The sequence below is a fragment of the Ranitomeya variabilis genome, chromosome 6 (assembly GCF_051348905.1).
Source record: "Ranitomeya variabilis isolate aRanVar5 chromosome 6, aRanVar5.hap1, whole genome shotgun sequence".
Taxonomy (NCBI): Eukaryota; Metazoa; Chordata; class Amphibia; order Anura; family Dendrobatidae; genus Ranitomeya; species Ranitomeya variabilis.
In genome coordinates this window covers 23,128,762-23,142,071 of record NC_135237.1, presented here as the reverse complement: position 1 = coordinate 23,142,071, position 13,310 = coordinate 23,128,762, and the positions used below count along the sequence as shown (strand labels likewise).

The window sequence follows — 13,310 nt, the reverse complement described above, 5'->3', positions numbered from 1 at the left end:
TGTCATATTGACAGCGCTGCGACCAATCTCTACGCTCAGCAGCTTGTGGTTTCTACATCACCAACATTTTTGGAAATAAAGCTACCATGGCGTCAGTTACCATGGAGAGACATACGTCCGCATGGGAGCTGCTACACAAAATACACTCAGGTGCTTCACTTTCTAATTTAGATTTCCTGAAGCAATGAGCAGAGCTAATTACAAAGGTGGAATTAGCCAGGGGCCTAATTACAGAAGGTGCAGGGGCTGCAATCACACCCGGGCCCTGGGGCCTAGGGAGCCCAAAATGTCCCTTTGGCCTATATCTAATGACCCATGTTAAGACTTGCAATAATTGGGGGCCCTGCTGAGCCCTTGCATTGGGGCCCATTAGTGGACATAGCCATAGTCAGGTGTAGCAGAAAAACCGTTCCATACACCTGACTGGTGTTATTTCTGCTGCAAATGTCCGGATTTCTGCAGGCCCCAATTAATAAAACACTTACATAGTAAACTTTGCATTAACTTTCCCTAAAGTGGAGCATTGTCATTGTGCCCATATAATAGCATTATATAAGGAAGGAGGAAACCTAGGGGGGAACTTTGTAACCGGTCACTATCAGTACAGGGCGCATTTCGTGTGCTGACCTGCAGAGGGCGCTCGTCCACTGCAGCCAGCTATTATAATAGGGCTATATGTAAGAGAAAGAACCACCTCCTCCTCTATTCTCCACCTAAGACAAGAGGTGGGCAGACATTGGTCACAGCTGTCGCATCCCACGGCTCTCAGACCTTTACCTCCCTGTCTGCCTGGCCCAGGACATCATCATCATCACAGAGGGAGCCTGAAGCTTGCAAGCAGCCAACATGGTGTGCGGTGGCTTCACCTGCTCCAAGAACTCCTTATGTGTCCTCAACCTGCTGTACATTGTGAGTATTGGGGTCTTCCCTTCCTCATATGGAGCTGGTGGGATTAGCCCTAGCACCCTGGGCTGCCTGCTCTGCACCTGCCTCCTCATTAGCCTCCATTCATCAGCTGCTGGGGTGAGCTCCTGCCCTCTGCCTGCCTGGATTGGGTTGCATCAGAAGCAGGGAGGCAGATCAATATCCTGCTTGATAAACAGGATATTCTTACCAAGCTGGTATTTTTAGATCTGCCAGAGCCCTGGTACAGGAGATGGGGCTTCTGCCATGTTCCAGAAACTGCTACTGCTCCAATATATATGATCTGAGTGTATATAGCATAGACCTATATACTGTTATGTGTGGCCTGAGTGTATATAGTATAGACCTATATACTGTTCTATGTGATCTGAGTGTATATAGTATAGACCTATATACTGTTCTGTGATCTGAGTGTATATAGTATAGATCTATATACTGTTCTGTGATCTGAGTGTATATAGTATAGACCTATATACTGTTATGAGCTGAGTGTATATAGTATAGACCTATATACTGTTATATGTGAGCTGAGTGTATATAGTATAGACCTATATACTGTTATGTGATCTGAGTGTATATAGTATAGACCTATATACTGTTCTATGTGATCTGAGTGTATATAGTATAGATCTATATACTGTTATATGTGAGCTGAGTGTATATAGTATAGACCTATATACTGTTATATGTGAGCTGAGTGTATATAGTATAGACCTATATACTGTTATGTGATCTGAGTGTATATAGTATAGACCTATATACTGTTCTATGTGATCTGAGTGTATATAGTATAGATCTATATACTGTTATGTGATCTGAGTGTATATAGTATAGACCTATATACTGTTCTATGTGATCTGAGTGTATATAGTATAGATCTATATACTGTCTGTATCTATATCAGTAGCATTTACAGCATTAGACCAGCACAGTCTCATTCCCCAGTGCTTGTATATTTCTGTTGTGTCTACTTGATACATTGTATCTTTTTATGTTTCTCATTTCCACATTCCGTGCTGATAGAAATGTCTTTCCACCTAAGGATCAGTATTATTCGGATCAGTACTAGAATTCTATAGGCCAGTACCGTATGCCACCTTGTGTTTCATTGCCTCCATAGGAGAACGTGGTGCAGTATGGAGGCCGACTATGGCGGCACATGGAGTGTAAAGGGGGTTGATGATAAAGAGCTCTAGGGACCCTCCATGTGCTGTGCTGCAAGATTTGTGCACATGGCGCTGCCTCCGTCCAGATTCACACATCACTGATTTATTCTGTTTATTCCAAGGGTTTTGGGTTTGTTTTTTTTGCATACTTAAAATAAATGGATCGTTTTCACCTCTGTGCCGGATCCGATCTTCATCCGTTTTTGAGCCGTTTATCCATCAATGTGCCTTCTCGTGCCCCTTTTAAGCTAAGGCCTTTTGTTTAGAAGTCTGTTTTTCACCGATAGAAAATGTGCCCATTATAGTCTATGGAGGTGTTCATATACATGAGTGTCTAGAAAGATAAACCCCCAAAAACATGTCTGTTTTTGATCCGGGTCATGAATCAAATTCGCCATGTCCAATGACTGGGTCCATTAAAATGAATCGCTCACAGGAGCCGTATGTTTGCCCTAGGAGTGGGGTACATGGTATAAAGGCTCGTTCTGAGATGGGACCGCAATGCACGGACTGTCCAACCCGAGCAGGACAGGCTTCTAGTAGTACATGAGGAGGTCACGGGTCGGGAGTGTCCAGTCTGTGCACAGCCTTGATGAGTAGGAACCGCTTAGGATTCATTATGTCTTTGCATATAAGATAAAACGGATGCCACACTGATTGTGTTTGAGACGTTTTTTACAATCGGATCCAGCACACTGATGAAAAATGTATTTGTTAATTTTTTATTTTTTTTCTGTAGAACAGATCCTGGTGATCCGTCATGTTCAGGGCTGGTGGTGTAAGATTCCCCATGACCAGTCTGTGACCCTTCTTGCTTTTGGGGCTCATTCATTAGTGTTTGTTTATCATCCGTGGGACCGTGTGAACGATGAAACGCACATGGACCGCTGCAGCCAATCTGCTGGTGAACATGGCGGATTATCCGCATGGATCACCAGTACAACCCCATAAGACGTCTCATTGATTAGAGGGCAGTCTCCTTTACATATAGCGCCCCCAATAGTGTAGGGGTCAGTTCTGACCCTGTAGGTTTACTGCCCCTCACCCCCCCTCCTGGGATTTCCAGCCCGGGTCTCCTCTGTGATGTAGCAGAGTGGGTTGTGTTTCACCTGAATAATTGAGCACAGAGGCCGACGTCCTCGTCTCATGTCTCCTCATCTCTCGCTCCAGGCCGAGGAGTAAAATAAGAAAATGGTTCTAGAATGTGCAGGAGAATGTCCTCTGTATCTGTGTAGTAACACATGTGCCATCCTGACCACCAGGATCTAATGCTGCCAGGTAACGATGGATTCCACCGATGTCTTTCCTTTCATCTCCGCACATTCTTTTTAAATGTCCGTGACAAATGTGGAAACTATCATCAAGTAGGAGGAGGGATTTTCTCATTACTTTTATTGTGGCTTGTGTTGTCATACCCCATTTGCCCAGGACACTGGGCATTTTTATGCTTTTTCCAGGCCGACCTGCGCATTGTCAATATAACCCGCAGTATAAGATGCAAAATGGTGCAGAAGTGACTTCTTGGTGGCACCCGAAATACGTGACCATCACACATCTTAATAGTAATGCAAGAAGTTTTATTGCAGCCTGTTATTTTCCCATCATATTATATGGCGCCTATAATTAGGTACTACATGGCAGCACAGGACATGATCCAACATACAGAGGTACCAATTAGGACAATTGCAGCTTGTTGATGGTTTCCACTTCGTAGCATTCTCTGCACAGATTAAAACTAAATAAACCCAACAAAACAGCACAAAAAGGCTACAAATGACGCGTTCCATCTATATGGCCAAATGTAATGAGAGGTGGCGTAGATCAGTCTGGATGGGGCGGGGGCACAATATAATTAAGTCTGAGATTATTAATACCATAGTGGTCCATGGCTCTCTAACCAGGACCTGTGTTATGGAATTGCTCTTTAAGCAGTTGCTTGGTATCACACCGTCTTCATCCTGCCACGTCATGGGGGAATGATATAGGTACAATCTCATAATCAGGGTGCCATGTGGCAGGGCTCATACGCAGTGTTTGCTCAGGACGAGGCGGGGGAGGGTGGTGTTTGCGATGCAGTCACCAGTTTTACCTCTTTTCTGGGCTAAATTCTTTATAATATCTATATATGAAGTAAATGCAGAATGAGGGCCGTCCCCCGTGCACCCTGCCAGGCTGAGGACCCGGTCTGTCCTGTTTGGTGACATTGCTGCCGTACCGGCTGCATCCAGGACCGGGTCATACCAGTGTGAATAAACACGAATCTGTCAGTTCTTCCTATTACGGCCAGTTAGATTACAGACCACTAATTAATAATCAGTTATGGCGGGCGTTTGTAGTCACAGGGTCACCCAGGCTTCCTAGAAGTGCTCGGCCCCCAACTCTCTGCACCCCACCTATGTCTGCAGAAATCAGAATGGCTTTAGCCAAAGGCAAGTAATCTGCTGACTATTCGTAGCCTGATAGCCAGCGCCCAACTATTCCGAAACTGGAGAAACGCGACCATCCGACATCTCAATGCAGCACAGAGTATTTCAGAGGATGACCAAACGTTTGGGTGAGGGGATGGGAACAGTAACCTATCCAGCCATAATGATGATGGTGAGGACAGCAGAGCAGAGTGTTTCAGGAGAGGATTGATCAGGAAAGTGAGAAGAATGGAGACCAGTGGAAGGTTACCGCAGCACAGAGTATTTCAGAGGAGATGATTGGTGGTCTGGTGAGGCCATTTACATTTCCAGCAGGGTGTTGATGTTGATGGGACGGTGTTATCAAGTGGAGGTGTTCCAGATAGAGAGCAGCACAGAGTGTTTCAGGAGCAGTGCGTGCCAGCACATAAGAGAATTCTAAACACTTGCTAAGGTTCCATGTCCCATACTGTAGCAGAGGATGAACCCCATAATGGCTGTATTATACACTGTCACCCAGCTTTCCATGGGTCCTGCAGGATACGGATGACTAAAGTGCACTGGCACTACAAAGGGAAATAGATTCACCATTCAGGGTTTTGGTAAAGTTGGTGGCAGCAGGTTCTGTGGTTTTGTCACCCAGCTTTCCTACAACCTCTCTGATCACCCGGAGAAGGATAATTCCAGGGCTTCCTTTATTCCGGATTTTCGGCCTGTTCTCTTCCCTGCGGTCACAATGTCCTTTATCTGCTCGTACCTCTCGCTGCGGCGACTCCTTATTATTCTCATCAGATTATGATCGGAGCAAGTGTGGGAATGTCAGAAAAGAAAACTTCATGGAGTTTACCTGGGAGCAGCCGGTCATATGACGGCTTATCTGTCGGCTGGTAATGTCATGTGACAGTGTGACGGTGACCCTGTGCTGCACGGGGTGCAAGAACAGTCACATGAGCGCATAAACTACTGCATAGGGGTGTAATGTATTGTATGGCACTGCTGTATAGCGACTGGCTATATATATATATGGTGTATGGGCACTGCTGTATAGTGACTGGCTATATATAGGGTGTATGGGCACTGCTGTATAGTGACTGGCTATATATAGGGTGTATGGGCACTGCTGTATAGTGGCTGGCTATATATAGGGAGTATGGGCACTGCTGTATAGTGACTGGCTATATATAGGGTGTATGGGCACTGCTGTATAGTGACTGGCTATATATAGGGTGTATGGGCACTGCTGTATAGTGGCTGGCTATATATAGGGTGTATGGGCACTGCTGTATAGTGACTGGCTATATATAGGGTGTATGGCACTGCTGTATAGTGGCTGGCTATATATAGGGTGTATGGGCACTGCTGTATAGTGACTGGCTATATATAGGGTGTATGGGCACTGCTGTATAGTGACTGGCTATATATAGGGTGTATGGGCACTGCTGTATAGTGACTGGCTATATATAGGGTGTATGGGCACTGCTGTATAGTGGCTGGCTATATATAGGGAGTATGGGCACTGCTGTATAGTGACTGGCTATATATAGGGTGTATGGGCACTGCTGTATAGTGACTGGCTATATATAGGGTGTATGGCACTGCTGTATAGTGGCTGGCTATATATAGGGTGTATGGGCACTGCTGTATAGTGGCTGGCTATATATAGGGTGTATGGGCACTGCTGTATAGTGGCTGGCTATATATAGGGTGTATGGGCACTGCTGTATAGTGACTGGCTATATATAGGGTGTATGGCACTGCTGTATAGTGACTGGCTATATATAGGGTGTATGGGCACTGCTGTATAGTGGCTGGCTATATATAGGGTGTATGGGCACTGCTGTATAGTGGCTGGCTATATATAGGGTGTATGGGCACTGCTGTATAGTGGCTGGCTATATATAGGGAGTATGGCACTGCTGTATAGTGATTGGCTATATATAGGGTGTATGGCACTGCTGTATAGTGACTGGCTATATATAGGGTGTATGGCACTGCTGTATAGTGACTGGCTATATATAGGGTGTATGGGCACTGCTGTATAGTGACTGGCTATATATAGGGTGTATGGGCACTGCTGTATAGTGACTGGCTATATATAGGGTGTATGGGCACTGCTGTATAGTGACTGGCTATATATAGGGTGTATGGGCACTGCTGTATAGTGACTGGCTATATATAGGGTGTATGGGCACTGCTGTATAGTGGCTGGCTATATATAGGGTGTATGGGCACTGCTGTATAGTTGCTGGCTATATATAGGGTGTATGGACGCTGCTGTATTGTCGCTCGCTATATGTAGGGTGTATGGGCACTTCTTGGTCGTGGATATATAAATATTTATTACAGTCCCACATCCTAGATATCCCTGAATGAAATATTTCAATTGTAAATCTTTATTCATTACATAGTGGAATGTGTTGAGAACAATAAAACATAAAAATTATCAATGTAAATCACAAATAATATCCCATGGAGGTCTGGAGTTGGAATGATGCTCAAAATCAAAGTGGAAAATTAAGTTACAGGCTGATCCAACTTCAGTGGAAATTCCTCAAGACAAGGAAATGATGCTCAGTAGTGTGTGTGTGGCCTCCACGTGCCTGTATGACCTCCCTACAACACCTGGGCATGCTCCTGATGAGGCGGCGGATGGCCTCCTGAGGGATCTCCTCCCAGACCTGGACTAAAGCATCCGCCAACTCCTGGACAGTCTGTGGTGCAACGTGACGTTGGTGGATGGAGCGAGACATGATGTCCCAGATGTGTTCAATCGGATTCAGGTCTGGGGAACGGGCGGGCCAGTCCATAGCTTCAATGCCTTCATCTTGCTGGAACTGCTGACACACTCCAGCCACATGAGGTCTGGCATTGTCCTGCATTAGGAGGAACCCAGAGCCAACCCCACCAGCATATGGTCTCACAAGGGGTCTGAGGATCTCATCTCGGTACCTAATGGCAGTCAGGCTACCTCTGGCGAGCACATGGAGGGCTGTGCGGCCCTCCAAAGAAATGCCACCCCACACCATTACTGACCCACTGCCAAACCGGTCATGCTGAAGGATGTTGCAGGCAGCAGATCGCTCTCCACGGCGTCTGCAGACTCTGTCACATCTATCACATGTGCTCAGTGTGAACCTGCTTTCATCCGTGAAGAGCACAGGGAACCGATGTTGAATCTGCTAATCTTGGTGTTTTCTTGCAAATGCCAATGGCCCTGCACGGTGTTGGGCTGTAAGCACAATATTCACTTGTGGACATCGGGCCCTCAGACCATCCTCATGGAGTCTGTTTTTGACACATTGAGCAGACACATGCACATTTGTGGCCTTCTGGAGGTCATTTTGCAGGGCTCTGGCAGTGCTCCTCCTGTTCCTCCTTACACAAAGGCTGAGGTAGCGGTCCATCTCCTGGGTTATTGCCCTCCTATGGCCACGTCTCCTGGTGTACTGGCCTGTCTCCTGGTATCTACTCTTTGCTCTGGACACTTTGCTGACAGGTTCAGCTACCTTTCTTGCCACAACTCGCATTGATGTGTCATCCTGGATGAGCTGCACTACCTGAGCAACTTCCATGGGTTGTAGACGCCGCCTCATGATGTTGTAGGGGTGAGCGTAATGACAAAATAGAAAAATAACCAAATCAGCCAAAAGGAATGAGTACAGAGAAATGGTCTGTGGTCACCCCCTGCAGAACCGCTCCTCTATAGGGGGTGTCTTGCTAATTTCCTATCATTTCTACCTGTTGTCTGTTCCATTTGCACAACAGCAGGAGAAATTGATTCACAATCTGTTGCTTCATAACTGGACAGGTTGGTTCCGCAGAAGCGATTGACGTGGAGTTACATTGTGTTAAGAGTTCCCTTTATTTGTTGGGCAGTGTGTATGGCATAGATACTGCTCAGCTGACTAATGTTGGTAATGCAATCATATGAGATTAATATGTGGCCGGCACTGCTGGAGATCCCTATGTTAGTGACCCTATTATAGGGCAGTATGATGTATTACTTCATATGCTGATGGCACAGGGCACTACTACCAGCTGGGTGACAGTGCTGTGCGGCCCTTGGGGTGATTCCAGCCTCCGGGATATTTGGGGTGTTCCTGCTCTTCGGTTGCTCGCCTCTTGTGTGGTCGTCTCTCCTGTGACATGTGGAAAAGTACCTGATATCTGATAACAGGAGGAAGTAATCCACCGCCTCCGGTGTCACATGGTGACATGTCAGAACGTGGAGCTTGCTGCGGTGCCATCACACATCTTCTGGGGTGCGAAGTTCACTCCTGGCCTGATTTATGGTGTAAACCTTGTGTCTGCACTGTTCCCTTATATCCGGCGTCTGTCACATAACAGCAACCAGAAATGGGGAACAATGGGGGAACGTAGCAGCAGCGGTGTGTGAGGAGCACTGGGGCAGACGAGCTGGAGCCATCGGTATCGTCAGCGCCTCTGTGGGGACGCTCGCTGTTATTGGTGAAGTGGAAATCGCTTTACGGATGATCTGATTGCTATAAATGACAAAAGCCCCATGTGTTAACATTCTGGTTGCTATATGTTACACCAGCATCATCATGGTGACATTCTGGTTGCTATGGGTGACACAAGCATCTCTATGGTGACTTTCTGGTTGCTATGGGTGACACCAGCATCTTCATGGTGACATTCTGGTTGCTATGGGTGACACCAGCATCTTCGTGGTGACATTCTGGTTGCTATGGGTCACACTAGCCGCTCTGTGACAATAGTTTGGTTGCTATGGGTGACACAAGCATCTCTATGGTGACTTTCTGGTTGCTATATGTTACACCAGCATCTCTATGGTGACATTCTGGTTACTATGGGTGACACCAGCATCTTCATGGTGACATTCTGGTTGCTATGGAAGCCTCCATCAGCATATTCGTGGTGATGTTCTGGTTGCTATGGGTGACTCCGTCATCTTCGTGGTGACATTCTGGTTGCTATGGGTGACACCAGCATCTTCATGGTGACATTCTGGTTGCTATGGGTGACACCAGCATCTTCGTGGTGACATTCTGGTTGCTATGGGTGACACCAGCATCTTCATGGTGACATTCTGGTTGCTATGGAAGCCTCCATCAGCATATTCCTGGTGATGTTCTGGTTGCTATGGGTGACACAAGCATCTTCATGGTGACATTCTGGTTGCTATGGGTGACACCAGCATCTTCATGGTGACATTCTGGTTGCTATGGGTGACACCAGCATCTTCGTGGTGACATTCTGGTTGCTATGGGTCACACTAGCCGCTCTGTGACAATAGTTTGGTTGCTATGGGTGACACCAGCATCTTCGTGGTGACATTCTGGTTGCTATGGGTGACGCTAGCAGCTCTGTGGCAATAGTTTGGTTGCTATGGGTGATGCGATCATCTTCATGGTGACATTCTGGTTGCTATGGGTGACACCAGCATCTTCATGGTGACATTCTGGTTGCTATGGGTCACACTAGCAGCTCTGTGACAATAGTTTGGTTGCTATGCAATCCATCATCATGTTCTTGGTGACATTCCAGTTGCTACGGGTGACAGCATCTTTTGATCAGAATGGCGTTTCCATGGCTGCGGTAGTACAGGAGAGGGTTTTCCTCTGTTCTCCCCTCACTTTTTGCAGTTCTGTTCCCATAATACCAGCGTTGGCGTCATGTGTGGATGCGCACGCAGTTGTTTCCATGGAGACGGCCCGCACCATTCAGCCATTGTCGATGCCTCTGAATGATTCAGTCACCCATTCACAAATGGCTTTGACAAGGGGTTAAGTATCAGTGTCACATTTCACATGGTGAATGGAGGGGCTCTGTGCGAGCGCCGGCCTGGGAACGTACATCTCCCAGACCCCTGGATGGACCCCCAGTCTCTCCACAGTTTGTCATTCGGCTTCCAAATCCCATTATCACCCGGCTCTGCCAGACTTCGGGGTGGGACCTCGTAATAACCCAGCAGAGATGTATAACCGGGCAACCATGGGAAAGCTGGGTGACCACCACTGTACCAGCATCACTGCCCTCCGCCTGTGTGTGTGTATATATACACTCACCGGCCACTTTATTAGGTACACCATGCTAGTAACGGGTTGGACCCCTTTTGCCTTCAGAACTGCCTCAATTCTTCGTGGCATAGATTCAACAAGGTGCTGGAAGCATTCCTCAGAGATTTTGGTCCATATTGACATGATGGCATCACACAGTTGCCGCAGATTTGTCGGCTGCACATCCCAAAGATGCTCCATACAAGGCAGGATGGATCCATGCTTTCATGTTGTTTACGCCAAATTCTGACCCTACCATCCGAATGTCGCAGCAGAAATCGAGACTCATCAGACCAAGCAACGTTTTTCCAATCTTCTACTGTCCAATTTCGATGAGCTTGTACAAATTGTAGCCTCAGTTTCCTGTTCTTAGCTGAAAGGAGTGGTACCCGGTGTGGTCTTCTGCTGCTGTAGCCCATCTGCCTCAAAGTTCGACGCACTGTGCGTTCAGAGATGCTCTTAGGCCTACCTTGGTTGTAACGGGTGGCGATTTGAGTCACTGTTGCCTTTCTATCAGCTCGAACCAGTCTGCCCATTCTCCTCTGGCATCAACAAGGCATTTCCGCCCACAGAACTGCCGCTCACTTGATTTTTTTTCTTTTTCGGACCATTCTCTGTAAACCCTAGAGATGGTTGTGCGTGAAAATCCCAGTAGATCAGCAGTTTCTGAAATACTCAGACCAGCCCTTCTGGCACCAACAACCATGCCACGTTCAAAGGCACTCAAATCACCTTTCTTCCCCATACTGATGCTCGGTTTGAACTGCAGGAGATTGTCTTGACCATGTCTACATGCCTAAATGCACTGAGTTGCCGCCATGTGATTGGCTGATTAGAAATTAAGTGTTAACAAGAAGTTGGACAGGTGTACCTAATAAAGTGGCCGGTGAGTGTATATATATATCTCCCAAACCCCTTCATTATACCCCTAAAATGCAGATCACAGACCTCCTATACTAGTACAGTCCCCAGACCAGGCCCCCACATCAAATACAGACTCCAGACCAGACCCCCTAAATGAATTAAAGCTGGAGGGTAAAGAAAAAACCCAAATAGTATATATGCCTATAAAACCATGTTATTGAAACAATTTAAAAATCAAGAATAAAGAGAAGTATACAGCACCAGAGGCTGCCGGACACTAGTGCTGGGATTCATGGAGTACAGTAGATGGTAATGAGGACATGTATAAGTATATCAGTTACTAAAGCTCCAATACGGTGCACAATAATCTCAGGTAAACTTTCCACAATGTAATCACGAGGGGCAGATAAATAAAGAAATGATCTTACATGTATGCATCAGTGTTTACAATGATTTCTCTGCCGCCCCGACGCACGTTTCGTTCAGAGCTTCATCAGACAATTGTACACAGAAACATAAGAACTCTGATATATCTTACTAGAGAAAATTGCTTCTTTCTCCACCTGGACTGATCTTTAATTCTCAATTTTTCAATTTACGAGTAAAATTTGTATTCAGTGAAGACAGAATTTTCCATTGTTGAGATATGACAGTTGGTGCCCATAAAGTTCTATGGAGAACATTGGAATAATTTCAAGAGAAGGTTTGTTTTTGCCTCCAGCTCCTCCCTTGACTCCATATAATTTTGAAAGCTCCGACTGTCCTCTAACTCTGTAATGGGTAGTTCTGCCTTCACTGAATACAGATTTTACATATTTGACTTATCGATTGAGCGTGAAAGATCTGTCCAGAAGAAAGAAGCAGAATTCACTGATAAAATAGATTCCAAAGTTTCTTATTGTCATGTGAACCATTGATGTCCGAAATAAAATAAAAAAATAATAAAATGATGTTTATTCCTCAAGGGGATGTTTGTACGATGTCTTTTAAATTTTTATTTTTTGCTGGCGGTGTTTTTCCTAAAGCGTCTTCTTTGGCGTCTGTTCAGTTGTTTTTGCAGCGGCTACACCGCCAGCATTTTTTTTTTTTTTGTACTTGTATGTATACAATGGTGAGCGGGTTGCCAGTGGCAGTCCCTTGAATAATGGACCGGTCCCTTCTTTTTAAAGCTTTGTGTCTTTGGAAACCTGAAGTGTTTAAAAGAAACTCCGAAGTCTGAACATGTGACCAGCGAGTGGTTTGTACTTTGTGATGAATACGTTCATTCCTTCTAGCATTTCTTTAGCGCTTTTTCAGACGGCCTGAAAATGACGTCATGTGCACTCACCCTAATGACGCATGGTCCTTGCTTTCATTTATTTTTATTTTTTTTAAATTTTATGGTTCTTGGGAAAACTGTTTTGAGGTTTGTTCAGACATTGGTGATTTTTCTTACGCTAAAAACGGTCCGAGTTCATGTCTGTTTTTGGTCAGTGTCCATTTTCAGTTTGCTCCAGAGTTTTTTTTTTTTTTGTTTTTTTTTTGTTTATTTTTTTTTTTCGGATAAAAACCCCAAATGATGGAAGTTTCTCCAGCTTCTCCCATCAGTCCGTGGAAAAACAAATAGCGCACGGACGGATGGCGTCTGGTTTTCTTCATGGACCTATAGACTTGCATTTGCAACTTTGATCTGAGAGCCAGATGATTTCTAATTTAATTTGTGCAGAACACTCGGTCATCAAAAATACCTGTACATGTGACTACAGGGGGTCCCTAAAGTCTGGACACCTAGGAATTATCATTTGCTATAACTTTTGTACTCGATGAAAATCCCACATGTAACACATAAAGAATGAATGTGCTAAAATCGAATTTTGCAAAGTGCATCAACCTTTGCTTCGCAAATGATGGAAATCATATTGAAGAAGTTA

General features: G+C 45.5%; 1 protein-coding gene across 1 annotated transcript in view; it reads left to right on the top strand.

Annotated features, from left to right (window-relative positions):
* Positions 1 to 230: 230 nt before the first annotated feature.
* TSPAN13 (tetraspanin 13) overlaps positions 231 to 13,310 on the top strand; it is a 35,865-nt gene continuing 22,785 nt past the window's right edge. The window contains exon 1 of the mRNA XM_077268048.1: positions 231 to 909. Coding sequence (XP_077124163.1) covers positions 847 to 909 — 63 coding nt within the window. The 5' untranslated portion in view covers positions 231 to 846. The remainder of the gene's footprint in view (positions 910 to 13,310) is intronic.